This window comes from Gossypium hirsutum, chromosome A08, assembly GCF_007990345.1.
Source record: "Gossypium hirsutum isolate 1008001.06 chromosome A08, Gossypium_hirsutum_v2.1, whole genome shotgun sequence".
Classification (NCBI taxonomy): domain Eukaryota; kingdom Viridiplantae; phylum Streptophyta; class Magnoliopsida; order Malvales; family Malvaceae; genus Gossypium; species Gossypium hirsutum.
Genome location: NC_053431.1, coordinates 3,281,406 through 3,302,240, shown reverse-complemented (window position 1 = coordinate 3,302,240; position 20,835 = coordinate 3,281,406). Strand labels below are relative to the sequence as shown.

Sequence of the window (20,835 nt, the reverse complement as noted above, 5' to 3'; positions counted from 1 at the left end):
CACTGGATTGTTAAAAAAACGTTGTTGTAAAGCTTTTGTTCGAACCACCTACACCAATCGAAAACTTTCATTCCCTTTCTTTTCTGGAGTTCAACTTTTTCCATGAAACAACTTTAAACGTTACAAATCTACAAACCAAAATCCAAACAACTTTTCTTTTCGGTCTTCGACACTGACTATCAGATCAATTTGGATCTAAGATATATTATTCTACTCGTTAATGAATACTAATTTATCATACTAATCGTTAAATTGCTGCTTAGAGCTTGCTAGCTGGACTTTTTCTTCTTCTTTTTTTTTTTAAAAACTTAATAATCTAATGATTAAAATAAAAATTTTCGAATAGTTGAAGGATTTAAATGAAAACTTTATTATATAATTATATGATGAGGACATGAATACCGCTTGTGGAAAAACAAGGGAAACTCTCATAAAGTAAGTGGTTTTTTTTTTTTATGTCGGCGCAGACTTGGACTATTAAAAATATTATTTTATTATATCTATATCATAGTTAAATCCCTAATTTAGGATTACCAATTAATTCAATAAAAATACAAAAAATAAATAAACAAATATAAAAACAATATTATTGTTTTATATCTATATCAATAATTTTTAATTTATTTTAAAAAATTATTATTTTTTAAGTAAATTTTAAATAATTATTTCGTTTAAGAGTGTAGAAAGTCTTCAAACTTTTTAAAACAATCGCACTCAATTGAATTATTGAATTGTCAAAATACATCAAAAAGACCTTTTGATAGTTAAAGTTAACTGTTCCTAATTTTTTTCAGTTAAAACCACCACATGTCCTGTTGTGACATGTAACAAAAAAATGATAAAAATAAAAAATATTAACTTTTAATAAAAATATTTAAATTTTATTAAAAATTATAAATTTTTTTATAAAAATATAGAAAAAATTATTAATTTTTATAAAGCGGTAAGAAAATTATAAAAAATATAAAATAAAGTTAACGGTTAAAGGGCTTTTTTATGCATTTTATAATTTTTTTATGATTTTTATAAAATTTATAATTTTTATAACTTTTATTAATTTTTATTTTTTATAATTTTTTGTTACATGTTACGCCGTGGTTGTGTCACGGGATAACTTTTACTAAAAAAAATCAAGGACAATTAACTTAAACGGTTAACTGTTTAACTTAACAGTCAAAGGGCTTTTTTGATGCATTTTGACAGTTCAAGTACCCAATTGAGTGTAAAAAAAGCAAGGACTTAATGAGTTTTTTTTTTTTTAAGTTTGAGAATTTTTTACATCCTTAATCGTAATTATTTTTTAATTCCTTACTTTTTTTAAAAAATTTTAAGGATTTATTACGCCGTTAATCCAAATTATTTTGAGGTGTATGCAATGAAAGTAGTATAAGAATATAAAAATATAGTTTGGGGTTGGATGAAGGGTACATAATATGTCTTACTTTATTTTGAATAATTAAGAGTTAAAAAAGAGGGTTGACATTTGTACAAAAGTCAACTGATTACTTGGTGTAGGATAGAGCCATGAATATGGTTTTCCAAATTTGTTGAATTTTGTAAGCTAAGCTATGCTATTAGAGTGGGAGTATGTATTCATAAGTTAAATATATGTCAGGCAGTATCGGTGGAAACTGTTGAGTTTGCTTATTTTTGTAAATAACTTTTTACCTGCCTCATTTTTATAATTATTTATTTATTTATATTATTTGTATAAAAAATTTAAATTAAACCGAATCAAATTATGATTTTATTTTAAAAAAATTACACCCAGCAGAAAATTTAAATTAATCTTTTAAAAATTTTAGTACGAGTTTGAATTAAATTTAAAATTAAATCAAATAAAACTTTTAAATAAAAAATTTTAGATTCGAGATTTTAATTTAAAGATATCTAGCTTTTTACATCTCGAATCCAACAAACATAGTAGGCAGATTGTGTTAGAGAATTTGACATTGGGTGACAATCAAACTAATTAGATCATTGAATCTTAATTCGATTAATTCAATCAATTTATTTAATTTTTAAAATAAAATAAAATAATTATAAAATTATTATGTTAATTCAAATAAGTTTACCGATTTAATTGATCTGACCAGTGAAAACATTGGAAAAAAGTCTTACCCCCCTAAAGCAACCTTTTTAGACTTCGCAGTCTACGCGCTTAGACTTCGGCTTCACCCATAAGCCAAAAAAGGCCAAAAAGCAAAGGGTATCATATGCTTTCATGTCTAGATAAGGTTATTTTCAAACTTTTCCTTTATTTAGAAAAAAAAAACCCTAAAAAAATTATAAAAAAAATTGAAAATTAGAAGTCTATTACTACTGTTTCCACAAAACCTGGTAAGTAAGTCTGTTCACACAAAAACAGACTATGGAAAACAAAAACCATGTAATCCGCAAATCAGGTTTAGTTTTAGTCAACCCTACCCCCATTTAATGAATACATCATCATCCATACCATGTCTACTATAAGTATCTCCATATCTTTTCATGGGAACTTTGCTCAACAAACAAACAGTTCCTTACTGGTATCAAAGCTGAGAAAAGAACAAACAAAAGGTGAAACCTCTCTTCTTTCAACTCTTTTTAATGGAAGATTATTGTAAAACACTGTTCCATTTATTTTAGTAAATTGGGTATTGTTTTCGTCTCGAGAGAGAAGAGTTTTTTGAGGTTTTTTCCAATGGTATCCGGGTAGATGTGTTGTTTTTAATGGTGTTTATGTGTTGAGATTGTAAATTTGTTTTGCTTTCTATTTTGGCAGCTGTAAAAGACCATTTAGTCCTTGAGAAGATCAAGAAAAGTTTCACAATTTGAATTTTATCCCGATAATTCAGATATATGCATGAAATCTAGCATTAAAAAAATTTGGGGTTTTGATTGAATTATCATTGATGTATGTATGGTTTTAGGGTTTCAACAAGGAAAAAATAATGGAGACCGCTGATTATTACTATCTGCAACAAAACCAGCAGCAGAGTTGTGGTCTAATGCGGTATCGGTCGATGCCGGCCGAGAACCGTGTCGGGTTCGACGAGTACGGTAGCGATTTTCGGTCATCTTCGAGTTCCGAAATGGAAACATTGTTCATGTTGTGTGGTAATGGTTCATCAGGGAATGTTTCAGAATATGAAGAGATATCAGTGAAGCAAGAAGAGGAGATGATGTATCAAATTCAAAGCTTGCCATTGGAGAATGTTGAGAGTTCATTTGGTGTTGGTACAAATTTGGGATTGGAGAATTCAATGCAAAGAAATGGGAATGGTTCAAATCCTGTTAGGCAAATCAGTTCTCCATCTCAGTTTTTCTCTAGCCATGGCCTTGATAATGGTACTAATTTCTCTCTTTCCTTTCCCTTTCTTGTTAATTTAAATCAAAAAAATAATCTGTTTTAGTTCCATCGGTATAATTGCTTATTCGTGTTAGCTGCCATAGGTGAGTTTTTAAAAGAAGAAATTTACTGATTTTAAATTAATTGTTAAACTTCGAAACATAAAATTATATTGATATACAACATTTTAAAAATAATTAAATTATAAGTACATGTGTAATCAACATATGTTAAAAATTTGGGTGTATTAAATTCCATGGTATTGCTTATTTTTTGAACAAGCTGAATTTAAACTATCCATGGAATAGGAACAAATACCATTTCAGCCATGTGTTTTAAATGCTTTACCCCAACTATAGATCTTGGGATTGTATTTTGAGATTCCTAGTAAAATTTTCAAAATATTTAAGAGTTAAATGAGAATTTTATTAAAAAAAATTTAGGGTTTAATTAAATTTGTGAAATTAATGAGAATTTTTAAAAATTTAAGAGAAATTAATTAAAAGTTTCAGAAGAGAACAAAATTTCCCAAAATTTTGGCCTTAAGCCACCTCTGCTTCACCTCATATTTGAGGGGCGTTTAACACTTGAACTGATGACTCTCGATTTTAATACTTTAAGGGCTTAATTAAAATATTTTAAAGTTTTGAGAATGAATTCAAAGGTTGCAGTTAACCCTTTTTAAAATTCCAATAAATGCACCAAAAATGTGTTTCCATTTACAGTTATCCTTTGGTCCAAATTCTGAAAAAGGTTCTTTCGGTCCATTCCTTTTTTTTTCATGTTCTTGGCTCATATTTTGATATTGTCTGAAAAGGGAATGGTTTTTTATCATGTAAATTTTTAGGTTTTAATGCAACCAGAAAAATGACTACTTTAAGGGCTTGCAATGGTATCAATGGTGAACCAACATCTAGTGGTAGATTGTATAACCATATCAGCTTCTCCTCTGCGCCAATGCCTCAAATAGCTCAAGTTGAGAATGAAGACTTAGCAAGCAATGGTAATGGTAGAAATGGTATGAACTTCATCCCCAACTTGATGACTGATTCAAGGAATAATGCTTCACTTAGTGGGTTGAAAAGAGCCCGAGAGAGAGACAGCGACTTGTTGAGTGGTTTAAGCCGATCGCAAGCTCGGGTAAATAACTTAGAGATTTCGATTCGTTGATTGATTTTTCTCGGGCTTTCGGTAATGAATGTGTGCTTTGTTCATCAGAACCAGGATTGCAGAGACTGTTCTACTGCTTTAACACACCAGTTGAGTTTACCTACAACCTATGAGGAAATGGATGTTTGGCAGTTTCAAAGCTCGGTCCCTTGCAAGATTCGAGCAAAACGAGGTTGCGCTACTCACCCACGTAGCATCGCCGAGAGGGTATATATACACATATCGGTTTCCATCGTTTTATATCTCGATACCCTTTATTCATTGGCCGGTCTTTTGATTCCGTTTACATGCAATTTTTTAGATGAGAAGAACAAGGATCAGTGAACGAATGAGGAAACTGCAAGGTCTTTTCCCGAACATCGACAAGGTAGTTTATTAGACCTTATATCTCTCTTTCTCCATATTTAGAATAAGTCCCTCAATTTCGTGCTTTCATGTCGGGTTTGGCAGCAAACGAATACGGCAGATATGTTGGATATGGCAGTGGAGTACATTAAAGATCTTCAGAAGCAGGTCAAGGTATGTACAATGAAGTAAATAAAAAGATAAATAGGGTTAAAGAATAAAGATGAAGAGGCAATTCTTCTCATATAAACGCTGTTTTGTTTTTGTTTTTTTAATTATCGCAGATATTGAGGGACACTAAAGCAAAATGCAGCTGTTGAAGCAAAAAATACAGAAAATAGATAGCAATATAAAGTATCAAATATGGGGGGAAAGTGAAGATGTAGTCATTTGTAATTGTAATTGTAATGCAATATAATGCATTGAAAGAATAATAGGGTCTTAGATTAGAATATCATAGGGTAGGAAAGCTTTGTGACTTGTGATTTTGAGTGCAAGAGATATGCTATTGCTAAAGCCCTTTTTGTTTGTATGTATGTATATAGTGGTCTAAGAACCAGTATCCGGTAATCACATTGAGCTCCGACTAAATCTGGAGTTAAATTGGATCAAACCCCTAAACGGAGGGCAAAATTCTCCTAACACTGTTTTCTCTATCTACAAAGACTTGAAACCGGTACCTAACTTAAGGAGTATTGAGCTTCCGGGACCTAACTTAAGGAGTATTGAGCTTCATACTGCTCGATTCAACAAACATTAGTAACCTCTTATGATGGTGCTAAAGCTCTTTGTATGTGTAATGTGTATATACATATACATTGGTTTGAGACCCTCCAGTCCAGTAACCACATTAAGCATTGACTAAATCTAAAGTCAAACTGGATCAAACCCCTAAACAAAGGACAAAGTTCTCCCAACACTGTTTTCTCTATCTACAAGACTTGAACCTAAGACCTTACTTAAAGGGATGTCGATAGCTTCTTGGGTATATTCAGCATGTGTATATTTAAACAAACAAAAACAATGCAATGATGAAATCCAATTTATGCACTAATGATAAAATCATAAGAGCGTATTATATTTTAAATTGAATTTGCAAGAATGAATAAAAGAATATCGTACCATTTGACATTTTGATATGCCATAATGTCAATCACACTTCTTGCAAATAAATTATTTAAACCCCCTTGAACAAAGGATAATGTATGATTTGTTACAAGACACGAACCAGTTTGTCATGATTCCCCTTTATTTCCTTTAAGATTAATTACTGAAAGCTCTTGTTCAACGAACTCTCCTGCACATATGGATGGATATTTACTAGCAAGGGGTGATTCCGCAAAGTGTCCGAGAGGCTTTAACACAGCATCCGAAGCTATGTGCGCAAACAACTGCATGAAAATACCAGAAAATATATCGGAATTTTTTTTTCAAATGCTGGCTCGATAACTATGATGTGGTTCAGTTTACTTACTGTTGAGGATACTCTCCATAGGCTACGATTTTGCTCTGATGCTAACTTTATAGCATCGATTGTCCTCTTTGTGACAACAACTTCATGCATACCAGCAGTACACTCACCAGCAGTCAACCATTCTATCTGCAAGACACGGAAGTGAAATGAAATGCTTATATGTATGTAATGCATCAGGCTTAACTCAATAAACCAAGGAAGAAGTTAGCTAAATCGCCATCCACAATTTCCAGAAATTGCAGGAAGAAAAAAGAATAAATTGAGGAGGTATAAAAACTTTAAGAATCAGTAGTTTTTCATCCTTGGTGCAATGGCTGAGATGTACAAAAGGTGTTCAAGTCCACTACCAACAATCTGAGACTTCTATTACATTTTTAGCTATAATCTATGCCTCTATGGTACTAGACCATTTACAGCAATCAGTGATATCTATCAACCACTCCAAAGAATTACATATTCTTTTGTACAGATAAGGACAAAAATAGGGGATTCATTGGAGCAGTGCATGGATTTATTTTATATTAATTACCAAGAACAGCAAACAACTTGGCTGGCTGGCCACTTCACAAGCAACACCATCATCATCAAGCAATGGAAATTAGTCTCATGTCTCTTACCTGCTTCCCAGTCTGAATTAGAAGACATCCTATAGGAACTTTCACCTCAATCTTTTGCCCATTCCTTAGCCAGATGTTTAGACCAGGGAACCTGCTTCTGCCGTGAATAGTTAGAAAGTTAAGGTCATAGTGGTAGCCTGCAAAAACAGTGCCCTCCTGCCCATAACGTTTGAGGTCACTCCCTGTGGGAGCTAGAAGATGTGGCCCCTGGATTTGGAAGGATAAAGGATTTCTTGTCACGTGCAATGATAGATAAATGATAAGTTTCCTAATGCAAAATGGAAAACAACAAGCAATGTACAATGACTCCATTGCGAATAAAGAATATAAAGCCTGGCGTAGAGAGATAGAACTTGAGTGGCACTGATATGCTTATGTCACCATGAAAAGGTAGGGGTATATAGGTCTTAATATAAAAAGAAAAAAACAAGAGATGCAATGGGCAAGCCTGCATGCCAACAAAGCTTTAAATAGACCATTCAATCTTCATTTCTCTTTATTATTCCACATTATCACAAGAATGAACCGCAGTAAATTGAAGGCAAAATCAATGCGGTACTAAAAAGATTGAATATGAAACCGGTTAAAATTACATACCTGTTTCATAAGGGAAGTAAATGCATCTTTAGGCAACCCAAATCCAATTGCTGCCATTTCAGCAACAGCCTACACAAGAATAGAGATATCACAAACTAAGTTTAGCCTTTACATAGGATGGATCATATAAAGGCAAGCAAACCAAATAAAGAACTCACCTCTATTGCTGATATCATTTTGTACCCCCATGAGTCCATGGTCTCTTTCCATTCAGGGAAACCTTCAGGTATGACAGGTTCTGAATTAAGTTCCTGCAAGGGAAGTAAGGAGAAGATAATGAAAATAGTAAACCTTTATATATTAACATTTTTGTGAGAGGATAGAATAGCAGAGAGGAGAATGAAAATACCTGAAAGCGGGTCTTCGAAGGGCGAGGGCCCACTCTCCACATGTATCGCCACTTGGGATCAGGGCCCTTGGGAATTAATGGTTGGTGTTCTTTGGGCATTGCCCTTAACTTCTCTTGCATTTCTTCATCAACCAAGCTTCTTGGCACTTCCACTCCCTCTGGTGTTACTCCAACCTGTAATCTCCATTTGCATAAAAAAAATTTAAATCAAGTTGTTATGCAGTTTTAACTCCAATATAAATGAATAGTCAGGTAAAAACTAAGAATTTTTCCCCATCTGAAATACAATCAAGCCCTTTAGTTAGGTGAAGATTTTAGCACCTTTTCTTTCTTTTCAACAAAGCAAAAGAACCTAATTGAGCCAATTTGTATAATTTTGCTATTTTACATGACAGCACCCAATAAGGCACGAAGAAGCATTTTAATCGCTTGAAACTATGTTTGTAACTTGAGTTGAAATTGGATTCATTTGCTATAAATGTAGTTAAGATTCAATGATTATATATTTGAAAAGTATAAAAACAAGAATTTCAAAGTCACAATACCTATAGCTATTTCAAGTTATCCACTGAATAGGCTTTCAACAAATCCAATTTGTGAAAGCTACATCTACATGTGTTTTATCACACATTTGAACAAATTTTAAAAAATCCAAGCTCCTAAACTTAACTTGAATGTTATGCTAAAACTTTATTTGGGCAATGCAATAAACATATTGTAACTTTTTCAATAATTTCCTCTCTTTTCCACATATCAATCGAATTTGTTTCCTTTGTAATCATATACTTCTAACAAATCAAATACACTGCACAGTTATTTTCTGTACAAAAATCTGAGCGGCTAGTCAAATTCTAGCCAATTATACTTTTTCGCAAAAAAAAAAGACACTGAAAAATCGAAAACAAAGCATAAATTCGAGGCTAGAAGATGAAAAAAAAAAGGGACCTGGTAATGTAAAAAGGGACGCTCCTGCAAGCGCTTGAATTCGGCTGGCTTCTCGAAGTACTTCTCCATCATATCAATGAACCTATCGTTATCTTCAGCCGTACAGCGTGGATCCTTAACCAGTAAAGCCCCGGTTTCTTTGAGGAGTCGACTCACCTCATGGCACAACTCGGTGAGTCCACTCACTCGCTTTGTAGACTCACCTTCACGATTGCCGGCATCGGCAATCGCCAAATACGGCGCTAGATCTATCACCGGCAACTCCATCTGTCGATTTTTCTTTTGAGACAAAAATCTGTGATGTTAAAATCTGGATTTTCTTTTATTTATTTATTTATTTTTCCTTTTAAAGAGAGAATACGTAAAGTGAGAGAGGAAAGCAAGTAATATTGTGGGCTATTTTGTGATGGCGGGAGAGGAGAGTTTTATAGGGTGCAGCGGGGCATAGGTTATCACGTTAAGGTTCTCCAATTATGCAATAAGGAATAATAACAAATTTAGTTTCAATATTTATATATTTTATCAATTTGGTCCTTATTATTTTTGAGCTAAAATTTAACTATTAACCTTTCAAAAAGAATCAAATCACTTTTTTTTAACAGTGCTAACTAAAATATTATTTTTCACCGTGTTTCGTGACAATTCATGTGATAGTCTGCGTATATTTTATGCTAACATGACACCATTTATTTTATATGTCACGTCAATAAATAATTTTGAAATTATTTAAAAAATAAAAAAAATATGAAAAGGTCATTAAAATTAAAAAAATAGCATGAATATATGGATCGTTATACAGGTTGTCATGTTTAAAAAATTTATGTTTTTGTTAGTATTTTCTTTAAAAAATAATTCAACTCTCTTTAAAATATTCATGATTAAATTTGGTTCTTTTTAAAAGATTAAATGTCAAATTTAACTAAAAAAGAATAAAAATCAAATTAATAAACAAATATAAGTATTAAGGACTAAATTTATTATTATGCCAATAATATCCTAGACTAATTTTAGGAATATAAATTGCAGTTGCTATACTCTTTTTTCCTTTGCGTGTGTTTTTATAAAATTCAACCATTATAAAATCTAAGCGAATATTTTCGATTTTTTAAAAATGGGAATATTTGTTATTTTGTTCATTGGTTTTCTCTGAAAATTAATTTTATATAATATTTTTAAATTATTTTTATAAATTTAAATATAATATATTGATTTTTATATTATAAAAATACATATTTGGCCAAAAAAATATTATAAAAAATAAATTTAATCATAAATTAGATAATAAAAAATTTTATTCAAAATAAAATAATTATAAATTAGAGACAACACTACGATAAATAATTGTATTCATTTAGTATTCTTAATAAGATGTATTTCATGTGTTTCAATTTCGTTTTACTTACAATTTAATCTCTCTTTTTTTTAATTTTAATATCGTACATACTTCATATGTCATTAGTAGTAGTAGTTAGTTTCAAATCATATATTTTGTTATTTATTATATGTTATTTTTAGACACACATTTGTGTTCTAAATATTTGATTTCTCCAAGTATACGCATGCAATAGCGTTTCTAGTATATCTAGTGATCGAAAGTTTTTTATATAAAAAATAATTAAACATTTTTAATAATGCTCATAATATAACATAAAATGACAATGGTCAAATTGTCTAAATAATATTCATACCAGAAATTATGCACATTCGTAAAAAGTACTATAGTTTTACGTAGTATGAGCAGATCTCTTCTCTGTATATAGATTATAGTAAAATTTATTAGGAAAAAAGTATTCATATCCCTTGAGGTTTGATAAAAAAAATTCACTTTATCTTCTTATGTTTTGGAAAATACTCGCTTATTCTTTAAGGTTTGACAAAAAATATAATAAGGTTAAAATTATTATTATTTAAATTTGGGATAAATCTCAAAATTACACATGGGCTTTGATTCATTGTGCATTTTGATACATAAACTTTGTATTCGAATTGAGTGACCCGAGTCCTTATTAAAATAAAATACAGTGGTAAAATAAAATAAAAGTAAAATCCATATATAACTACATTTTTTTTTTAGAATAAGGTTTTTCAACCTTATTACACTTTATCTATTTGATATTGATTAGAATAATGTGTTTTAACCTTACTACACTCCTATTAAAATATGGTTTTACAAGCTTATATAGACATAGTCTACTCCTCTTATAATCATTCGAATTCGACATAGTGAATTATCTTCTCCTCCGCTCATGATTTTTTTCCCGAAAGGGTTTTCACGTAAAAATCTATGTTCTTTATTTTTTCTTTCTCTTTTCTTTGCGATACATTGTCATTATTGACGTTCTATTTTTCACACCTTAATTTGGTGCAATTATACAAATGAAAATTTGGTTGAGGTTCAAATGAATGCATGAAACTTTAATTTTATTCAATCATACATATTTAAAGAAATAAATACATCAATTTATTTTTATGTTGAATAAATTAATTATTTATGTATGCAATCAAGGGCGAAGCCAGAACAAATTGTTAGGGGTGGATAAAATTTTATTTTTTTATAGTTTATATCTTTATAATTTGTAAAGGATTAAATCAAATTTTTATAATTTTAAGAGGGGCCAAAGTACAATTTTACCTTTATTAATTTAAAATTTTTTAAAAATTTTAAGGGCCAAAATAATAAATTTACATTTTAGGGGGGCCAGGGCCCATGCCAGCCCCCTAGCTTCACCCCTGTATTCAATATGTAAAAATAAAATGATGTTATGTAAGTAATTATGTTAATAGTTTGTGAGAATTTGATCAAATCAAAATTTCCTATATAAAATTGCACATTAGACCAAAGTGAATGTATAGTTTTGAGATTTATCCCTTTAATAAAATTTTATATACTACAAATATAATATATACTTGTAACGGGATGAACTGATCAATATATATTTGAATTAGATTTTGAATGAACCGTTCTGAACCAGTTAAGTTGGACTAAAAACCAATTGAATTAATTTTCTCTATTTTTTATGAATTTTAAACAATTAATTTAATTAGAACCAGACCGATCAATTGAATCGAAACTAATAATTTAAATAATTTGACTACCGTTACAAAAAAACTTAATTTCTTTTACAGATTGAGATCCTCTCTATTACTCTTTTACCAAATGGGAAATGACTGGCCATTTTTAATTATTAAATATAAACTTATTTTTTTCGAAATTACTAAATATAAAATTGTTATTTAATCACATATTAACAAATATAAACATATTAAACGATAAAAACATTTACATTATTATTTAATTATATAAAAATTTATTTATTAAAAAAATTATAATTTCAAAAGTAACCTCATAATAAAAATATAAATAAATATTAGATAAAAAAAATATGACCTCAAATTTTAATATAAAATCATAAACTAAATTCCTCATATTAAACAAAGTAATCTTCGAAAGACTAAACTTAATTGAAAGATTTCTACTTGAGAAATGAGATTTTGAGTTATCTGCTTTACTTTCATATTTGATTTTCTGTTTTCGTTCTCGCTACTTGTAACTTTCTCCCTTTGTGGTTTACTTAGCTAAGGAGTAAACTTTTTCTTATCGCTGCTTATTTTATCGCCATTTGAAACCCTAAATGACGTTTCGAGAGTTTTGTGTAATTTTTTTGTACGTTAAGTTGATTGGGGTTTCTGTTGTTTTCGCGGTTATTTAATTATCAATTTGTGATAATATGAATGAATGAATATCTGATATTTTTATAATATTCATTCGTGTAGAATTATGATTGGATTAAATCAAAATTTCTTATATAAAATTGCACATTAGACCAAAGTTAACATATAGTTTTGAGATTTATCCCTTTAATAAAATTTTATATACTACAAATATAATATATACTTGCAATGGGATGAACATATAAATTTGAATCGGATGTTGAATGAACCGTTTGAAACCAACTAAGCTGTACTAAAAGCCGATTGAATTGTTTTTCTCGATTTTTAATTTTTTATGACTTTTAAATAATTAATTTAATTAGAATCGGAACCAATAATTTAAATGATTCGACCACTACCGTTAAAAAAAACTTAATTTCTTTTACGGATTGAGATCCTCTCCATTACTCTTTTACGAATGAGAAATGATGACCATTTTTAATTATTAAATATAAACTTATTTTTTTCGAAATTATTAAATATAAAATTGTTTTTTTATCACGTATTAACAAATATAAACATATTTACACACAAAAAAAACAAATATAAACATATCCCATCTGTCGCTCATGCTAGATTTCCTTTCGCCGGACACAATCAATCATTTTGCCCCGTAAATGAACAAGCTGCGAGTCATGGTTATCTCCCTCCTCTTTCTTTACAAGGTTTTACTTGCTTATATCCAGTACAAGAATTCAGCGGCATTTTCGGGGAATGATGCTCCGGCTTATTTTGCGGACTATTTGCATTCGACTGTCTGCTGTCGATATGCCTGTAGATGCACCAAATTCTTCTCGCTTGCATCCATTATGACGGCTGTCGTGATGCTAGATGTGACATTTGCAACACTGTTCGGTATAATGCTGTCGTCAATACATTTAATCCTGACTTTGAACATGTAAAAGGTCTTATTACTGGTAGTGGAGACTCTGGCCAGCCCAGATATGGTAGTTCAGAAGCCATGCAACCTTTTCCGAAGCGTTTGAAGCTGGAAAATCCTACTGCTCCCAGCTTTCCTCATCATGGTATGTTTTATACAGTGGCTCCATTGAATGTTCAACCAAGTTCTGCCGAGCTTCCACCCTTGGTGCAGTTGTCAGAATCTCCTGTATCTTACAATTCTGAGGCGGGCGTTGAATTGCTACCAAAGCTTTTAGATGATTCTACAATGGCCAACAGGATGGGTATGAATATGGAGGTGAACACTGAATTGCTACCATATCTTATAGAAGATTCTACAAGTGCTAAGGAGATGGGTAAGACTAAGGAGATAAACGTTGAATTGTTACCAAGATTCTACAAGTCCAAAAGAGATGGGTCATAATATAGAGCAGTGGAGCATGGAATTGATATCAAAGCTTATAGAAGATTCTCCAAGTGCTAAAGAGATAGATATGAATATGGAGGAGAACGTTGAATTGATGTCAAAGCTTATAGAAGATTCTTCAAATGCTAAAGAGATGAGTAAGGATGTGGCAGAAAGTTTTCCTGGTCCTCCAGAGGTGGATATCACTGGTTATAAAGTGGTGGAGACTGATGCTGTTGGCAGTCATAGAGAAGAGGGTATTGGCTTCATAAATGTTATTGATAATGCAAGAGGCGACTTTAACAATTTGGAAACCAATGCTTTGCCCAGCTTCTCTGAAGAACTTGCAGCTGGTTGTGAAGAGGGAGAAACAAAAGCCAGGGCTAATTACACAAAAAGTTACAAACATATGTAAAACAATTTTGAAATTGCATTAGTTGTATAAATATTATTGAGGAGTGATTCACTTAATTTTACATCCGCTTATATCTTTTTCAAATCCATCTGACATGTCTATGATATCTTTCGAAAACATACAAAAATCAAGAGCACTCTAAATAAATAATCTAATCCATGTATTGAAAACAAAGTATACAAGATTACCCCAACTTGTTCCTGTAAATTACACTATTCAAACAGTCCACTAAATCTATCCTAGAGATTCTGCAATTTTTTCTTCTCTAATATTCTACAAAAAATTTCAACCAACACCCATAGCCAATGTTTGGCCATCATCATCACTTTTAGCTACACTGATTTAGATGGATCAACCTTGGATAACATTGAAGGATTCAACTGAAGAGTTATATCACCATAAGCTTCTTCTTGTCGTACATCAATCATTCTATAACTCTTCAATACCTGCAACAAAACTCAATCAATCAATACATACATTGAAATGCCTTAGAAACTTAACAATGTCTCGAAGAACATTCGAGCACACATTTGCCTTGTTTTTCCTTCTAAAATATTTACATACATACAGCTAAAAGCCTACATTGAAATACCTTAGAAACTTACCACGGTCTCGAAGAACATTCGAGCACATATTTTTCTTGTTTTTCCTTCCAAAATCTTGTTTAAACTAAGATCTATATGACCATCTTCTGAGATTGGGGTAATAGGGGAATGACTTTTCAAGTATTTAGCCACTGCCCTGCAAATGCATCAAAACAATCGATGTTGGTTTCTTTGTTTCTAATAAAAAAAGTTGAATCTTGTGAGTGGTCTAATAAAAATAATTTACCTTGTTCTTGCAGATAAGGAACCAACCCCTTGGCTTGCTGCCGATTCTGCAGTAGAATGCAAAGAGAATATGGATATGAAAGAGATAATTAAGACAAGACTGTATACATAGAATCTTAAGGTGTACTCAACTTACCTGTCGGTGTATTAGCATCTTCTTCCAGAAAATAAAGATCCTGCAATACAATTCTTATGTTTTAAGGCAAGACACCATCAAGGCACGCCAAAATGGATTAAAATGGAAAACTATTAAAGAATAGGAGACATCAATAAAACATTCAGGCAAAAGACATACTGTTTCAGAAGTCTCAAATTCGGGAATGGTTGAAAACCCGGAGTTCCCTAGACATGATTGCTCTTCCATAAATGTTCTAGGTGTATCGATGTCAGACCAACGAGTTGCAGTTGATGCTGCAAAGTTTGTTGTGCTAGCAGTTCCAGCTGTAGGTGCCAACTCTGATTCTAAACTGCGAGCTGAGAAAGGAGTATCCTCTCTTCTGAATGGAGAAGGCATGGATCCAGCTGCGAAAGACTCAAATTCAGGGAAAACATTGTCGGCAGCATTGCCTTCGATATGCCGAAGACGTTCAGTTTCCATATCCATTCCAGGTGCTGAACCCGGAGACAATCCAGCTCTAGGATCTGGTGTAGCGGGCCCAACCCTGAGCTCGGAGCTGGCTTCATTTGTAGGAACAGTGGACTGTGTTACCATAGGTTCGGGGACAATTTCCTCTGGCACCACCAACTGAGATTTTATAGAGATACCATCTCTTTTGAACATAATACATATATCTTCACTCAGCCCTGCAAGTGTACAAGTACCAACTTTCTAAGAACCTATCTTTTGATTTTAGATTTGGAACCAAGCAGAACGTACCGGTTAATGAAGGCTCATTAAAAACCTGGTCCATTTTTCTATCATTATTTGACTTCCATATACCCAAAGCAGAGCAAGGGATTTTCTTTTTCTTCCTTACCAGATCACTACAATCTTCAAGTGCCCTCTTCATGAATCTTTGCATACATACATATCAATAATCAGTAACAAAAAAGGACAAAAGGAGAGAAAGACTATATAAATAACAAACGAGCTAATACCTATTGGGTAACACCAATTTCTCATCAAACTTCTGCCGTGTTTTTCGTCTCTGCCTTGGCTGTGGAGGTGGTGGAGGTGGTGGAGATGGTGGAATGACCAGTTCAGGTGATTCATGCACTGAGACAAAATAAAAACTACTGTCAGTTCAGTTCCATTTTACTTAAAATTGAAAAAGACAATAGTTTTAGGCATCATTTCACACAGTTCACCCACCAAAAGCCTCCGGAGGCCCGTTCGAAGCAGAAGTAGGTGGGTTTGAGTGCTGCTGAAAAGGCATAGACAGCTCTCCAGAAGCTAATAAGTTCAAACTAGGAGAACATATTTCCTTCTCGTCCAAGGCTTGCTCCAAAGCGTCTGTGTTTTTGTCATCCGGACACATTGAGGGGAGCTTTTGGGTGGAAAAATCATGAGAAGCATCACGCATAATTTCGATTTCCGGAAGATCTTGAGAACCTTCATTGCTAACAGACTCAAGTACTTGTGTTTGATTACTTGGGCCTGCATTCTGAACACTAGGCACTTGTTCTTGATTGTCTGGACCAGGATCTTCAAAACCTTCATGGCCACTCTCTGGAGGTTCATGAAGGTTACTATAATTGTGAAAAAGAAAAAACAAATCATAAATGTGAAACAAGGATTGGCCTTTAAGAATATTGATGAAATTATGGGGCTTACTCATTCATCTGAGGTAATGCATCATCCATCATGATATCCTGAAGAATACATGTTTTTGATAGTAAATATGTAATCCCAGCAGTTTAAAACAATTGATAAATGAACCCTAAACTTCAATTTGCTAAAGGAAACAAAAAGGACTTACATCATCAAAAGTTATAGCAACATAAGCATCCCTCTCAACAGGAATTTGATCTGTCAGTGTTATATCTTCAGGACTCTTGAGATGATTATCTGAAGCACTGAAAATGAAAAAAAAAAAGTTGCATATATCATCACATTACTTGATATCTAGATATCACACAAAAAACATAATTTTTTTGTTAATTAATCCAGAAAGTCTTACTCTTCAGTATACACATCAACATCCAAATCCATGGCATCCAAATCCAAAGTTTCTGGCAAAGTGATTGCTTGAACTGGTGCTTGTCTTGCATCCTCAGGCAAATTAACTTGTGTTGTAGCAAACACCTTGCTTAAACCAATAAGGATAATATTGCAATCATGAAAAAGATAATCAACTTTCTTAGAGTATATACGAGAAATGCCTAAAAGCAAGTGGGCTGACATTCTTAACGCAATGGGAACTTCAGGGAACATAATATGATCTGCATTTAGAGGAAAACCGGGTTATTAAACGGCATTTTTTTCAAAGTTTCATTAATACAAAATATAATTACAAATACAAATATATGTCCACATCGTGGAGTCAAACTAATACAATGCACAGCAAATGAAAAATCAAACAAAAGCTGAACTAATCCAAAAAAAAAAAAACTAGACAAAACTCACATATGACATTCGCACATAGTAGGAGAAAGATCCACATATCACAATTACATGCAGATTAACACGCATGATGATTGAAGAGAATAGATGTTAAAGTGATTTCATTTCTCAATTCAGTACCAAGCAAACTTATAAATTGTCGTTAATGGTTGAAATACTCAATTGCAAAACGAAATATACAACACACTAACGCTTTGTTTTTTAAGAATGGGGCCAAAACCAAATGTGATAGCACTTGGCATTAGCAAGCACGGCAGATTAACATGTATAATGATTGAAGAAAATAAGAGCTAAAGGGTTCTTTTTTCTCAGTTCAGTTCAAAGCAAAGCTTGTTACTTTGCATCAATGGTTGAACCATTCAAAACTGCAAAGCAAAAATGGGGCCAAACCCAAACGTGATTGCATTTAATAATCGCAATGGCAAGGCATATTAACATGCATATAGATGGTAAAAGGCAATTTTTCTCTCAATTCAGTTCCAAGCAAAGCTTAGAGATTTTCATTAACGGTTGAACTATTCAAAATTGCAAAGCAAGAAGAGATGCAAATGGACTTTTATTGATCCAATGTCTTTTATAATCTCTTAAAAAATGTTAATGAAAAATAATAACTAATAGGTAGCAATGAATAAAAAAAAAAAGAGAAAGAAATTGGGCCAAACCCTGGCACTTAGCATTAGCATTAGCAATAAAAAAAAGGTGGAATTTAGGGTTCTTGAGGAAGACGGACCGACGGTGGAGAGGATATCGATGGAGGCGTAATGAGACTTCTTGAGGCGGTGCTGGAGATGAGCGGCGGTCCACACCGTACCAAGCGGCGCCTTACGAGACAAAAACGTATGGGAATAAAACATCTTTCGATTCTTTTTCCACTTTGATTAACTATTTCTGTTCGTTCAGAGATTAGAGTGTGTTTGAGAAGAGAGAGAGAGAGAGACAATCGAAAAGGAAGAAACTTTCGGGTCGGAACTTAAAAACAGTTTAAAACTCAGAACTGTGTTAATGGCTAAAAACAGGGAGGGAAAATGTGAGCGCGGGAACGTGAGGAGATTAAGCGCCAATTTAAAGATTTTCTACAAAAATGTTTTTTATTACGGAAAACGGACTTGGCTTTCATCAATATTTACGGTGTTGCCACTGCATTTTTGACCGTCCGGAACCGGACCAATTTTGTATTGGGTTAAATTCTGCTGTTAGTCCTTGTACTTTAATTTGATCATTTTTAATCCTTGTACTTTTTGAATTTTAAATTTCAGTTATCATCAAATGATAATAGTTAAATTCATTAAGTTCAGTTTGCTATTTCCAAAATCTGATGCTACGAACATATTATCATATGTTTAACGCCATGTCAGTTTGTTGTTTTCATATATTACTCATTGAAAATTCAGTTAATGGATTAACGACTATCATTTGTGTCTAGGGACGAAGCCAGAAAATTTTTTTAGGGGGGACCAAAATCAAATTGTAACTTTTACGATAATAAAAATGTAGTTTCATCATTTTAATAACCTATATCTTTATAATTTTTAAATTATTAAATCCAATTCTTATTATTTCTAGGAGGGCCAAATTGCAATTTTGCCTTTATTAGTTTAAAAATTTTAAAATTTCCAAAGTCCAAAATGAATTTTTTTTCCATTTAGAGGGGTCGAGGCCCCTGCCAGCCCTCCTAGCTACACCCATGTTTGCGTCAATATTGAAATTTCAAATTCAAAAAGTATAGGGGTTTAAAATGATCTAATTAGAGAACATGGACTAAGTCTACAATTATATACATAGTACAGGACTAATAATTAAACTTAGCCTAACATATTTAACTATTACTATTTGGGCTTGGACTAAAATTGATCAATTCTAAATGTACAGAGACTAAATTTGATCAAATTAAAATATACAGACTATATTCAAAACTTTTTCAAAATACAATGACTAATAGCATAATTTAACCTTTATATTATCGGTATTATATAAACTCAATTAGGGCTCACTCACCATTTAAGTGAAAAAATTATGTAGCAAATATATTTATAAAAAAAATAATGTTAAAAATAAATGAGATTTTAATTTAAACAATCATGTTAAAATATCATAATTTGGTGTTTTGATTCCAATCATATCATGTAGTTATTTTTTTTAAAAATTTTACATAATATAAAATTATTAAAATATCTCTATAGTAATATTTATTGTTATATATATATATGACGATTGTTTAAATGAGTTGAAACCTGGTTAATTGATGACTCTAATTCAATTAATCCTTTAAATATAATATGATTTTTATTTAAGAATTTTTGTTTGCCTAACAAAATATGCTATTTATATTTTGTAAAATAGTTAAAAATTTTAAGTTTATTAATTAATTTTTTATTATTTTCTAAATTCATGTATTATTAAAAAGTATATATGCTTTATATATAGACTCGAGTTACTTGAAAAATAAGAAAACAACACATTCTTTGTCTTCAGACAAAAATGATTAACTTTTGACTTATACTCTCTTTTGTTTATTTGTAAAATTTTATACTCGATTATTTAGTATATTTATGGTGGAAATTTTTAATTTTACAAATAAAGTTAAAATTTTATCATGTGTCTATAAATTACATTTAAAAAAATTAAAAATAATTAAACAATATATCCAACAAAATCTCAAAGTCACTTATAAAATTGAAAAATTTCAATACCAATATACTAAATAATAGCTCTAATCTTATACCCACTTGTTATGTTATGATGATGAGTGAAAGTACCTTGAAATGTAATTCTAATATAGAAATTGAATCACATTAATCTTTATACTATCAATTTGACCAATTTAACCTATATATTTTTAAAAATTAAATAAAGCTAAAATTAAATAAAATAAATATTTTATATTAAAAATAATATATATTTTCATTTGTAATTTAATTTTAAATAAAAAAATTACAAATCATACAAGTTTTGAAAATATTAGTAAACAATAAAATTTAACTTTATTAAGAATTAATCTTATTTGAAAATTATACTAAATTCATGGACAGAAGGATAGTTTGCATGCAAAATTGGATTAAAAAAATTGAATAAAATTGAAGAGAAAGTGTGAAAGCGCGCTTTTTCACAGTTAACAGAAAAACTCATCTAACATGACAAGCTTTTTGCTGACGTGTCAAGGAAAGCACGTCCAATTGGACAAT

At 31.4% G+C, this 20,835-nt stretch overlaps 3 protein-coding genes across 4 annotated transcripts; 1 reads left to right on the top strand and 2 right to left on the bottom strand.

Moving 5' to 3' along the window:
• Positions 1 to 2,251: 2,251 nt before the first annotated feature.
• Positions 2,252 to 5,362, top strand: LOC107926298 (transcription factor bHLH130). Of its 2 annotated transcripts, none has more exons than XM_016857129.2 (7): positions 2,252 to 2,559; positions 2,913 to 3,330; positions 4,179 to 4,471; positions 4,550 to 4,708; positions 4,803 to 4,868; positions 4,952 to 5,020; positions 5,131 to 5,362. In XM_016857129.2, exons 2-7 carry the CDS (start codon positions 2,934 to 2,936, stop codon positions 5,164 to 5,166), a joined length of 1,020 nt encoding a protein of 339 aa, XP_016712618.1. In that variant the 5' UTR covers positions 2,252 to 2,559; positions 2,913 to 2,933; the 3' UTR covers positions 5,167 to 5,362. The 2 variants fall into 2 exon arrangements, with proteins under 2 accessions (XP_016712618.1, XP_040931566.1); XM_041075632.1 differs by having other exon boundaries at positions 2,269 to 2,559; positions 2,765 to 3,330.
• Positions 5,363 to 5,903: 541 nt separating this feature from the next.
• On the bottom strand, positions 5,904 to 9,249 carry LOC107926297 (uncharacterized). Its single transcript, XM_016857128.2, has 7 exons — positions 8,829 to 9,249; positions 7,884 to 8,057; positions 7,693 to 7,785; positions 7,535 to 7,603; positions 6,938 to 7,144; positions 6,321 to 6,446; positions 5,904 to 6,237 (listed from the first exon to the last, which is right to left on the bottom strand). Exons 1-7 carry the CDS (start codon positions 9,093 to 9,095, stop codon positions 6,082 to 6,084), a joined length of 1,092 nt encoding a protein of 363 aa, XP_016712617.1. The 5' UTR covers positions 9,096 to 9,249; the 3' UTR covers positions 5,904 to 6,081.
• A 5,150-nt stretch (positions 9,250 to 14,399) lies between these two features.
• Positions 14,400 to 18,678, bottom strand: LOC107926156 (sister chromatid cohesion 1 protein 3). The gene is made up of 12 exons (XM_016856958.2): positions 18,384 to 18,678; positions 17,211 to 17,472; positions 17,010 to 17,106; positions 16,865 to 16,902; positions 16,403 to 16,779; positions 16,189 to 16,306; positions 15,968 to 16,104; positions 15,386 to 15,894; positions 15,227 to 15,266; positions 15,092 to 15,137; positions 14,866 to 15,001; positions 14,400 to 14,706 (listed from the first exon to the last, which is right to left on the bottom strand). The coding sequence occupies exons 1-12, from the start codon at positions 18,505 to 18,507 to the stop codon at positions 14,593 to 14,595; spliced, it is 1,998 nt and encodes a 665-aa protein (XP_016712447.2). The 5' UTR covers positions 18,508 to 18,678; the 3' UTR covers positions 14,400 to 14,592.
• Between the last annotated feature and the right edge of the window lie 2,157 nt (positions 18,679 to 20,835).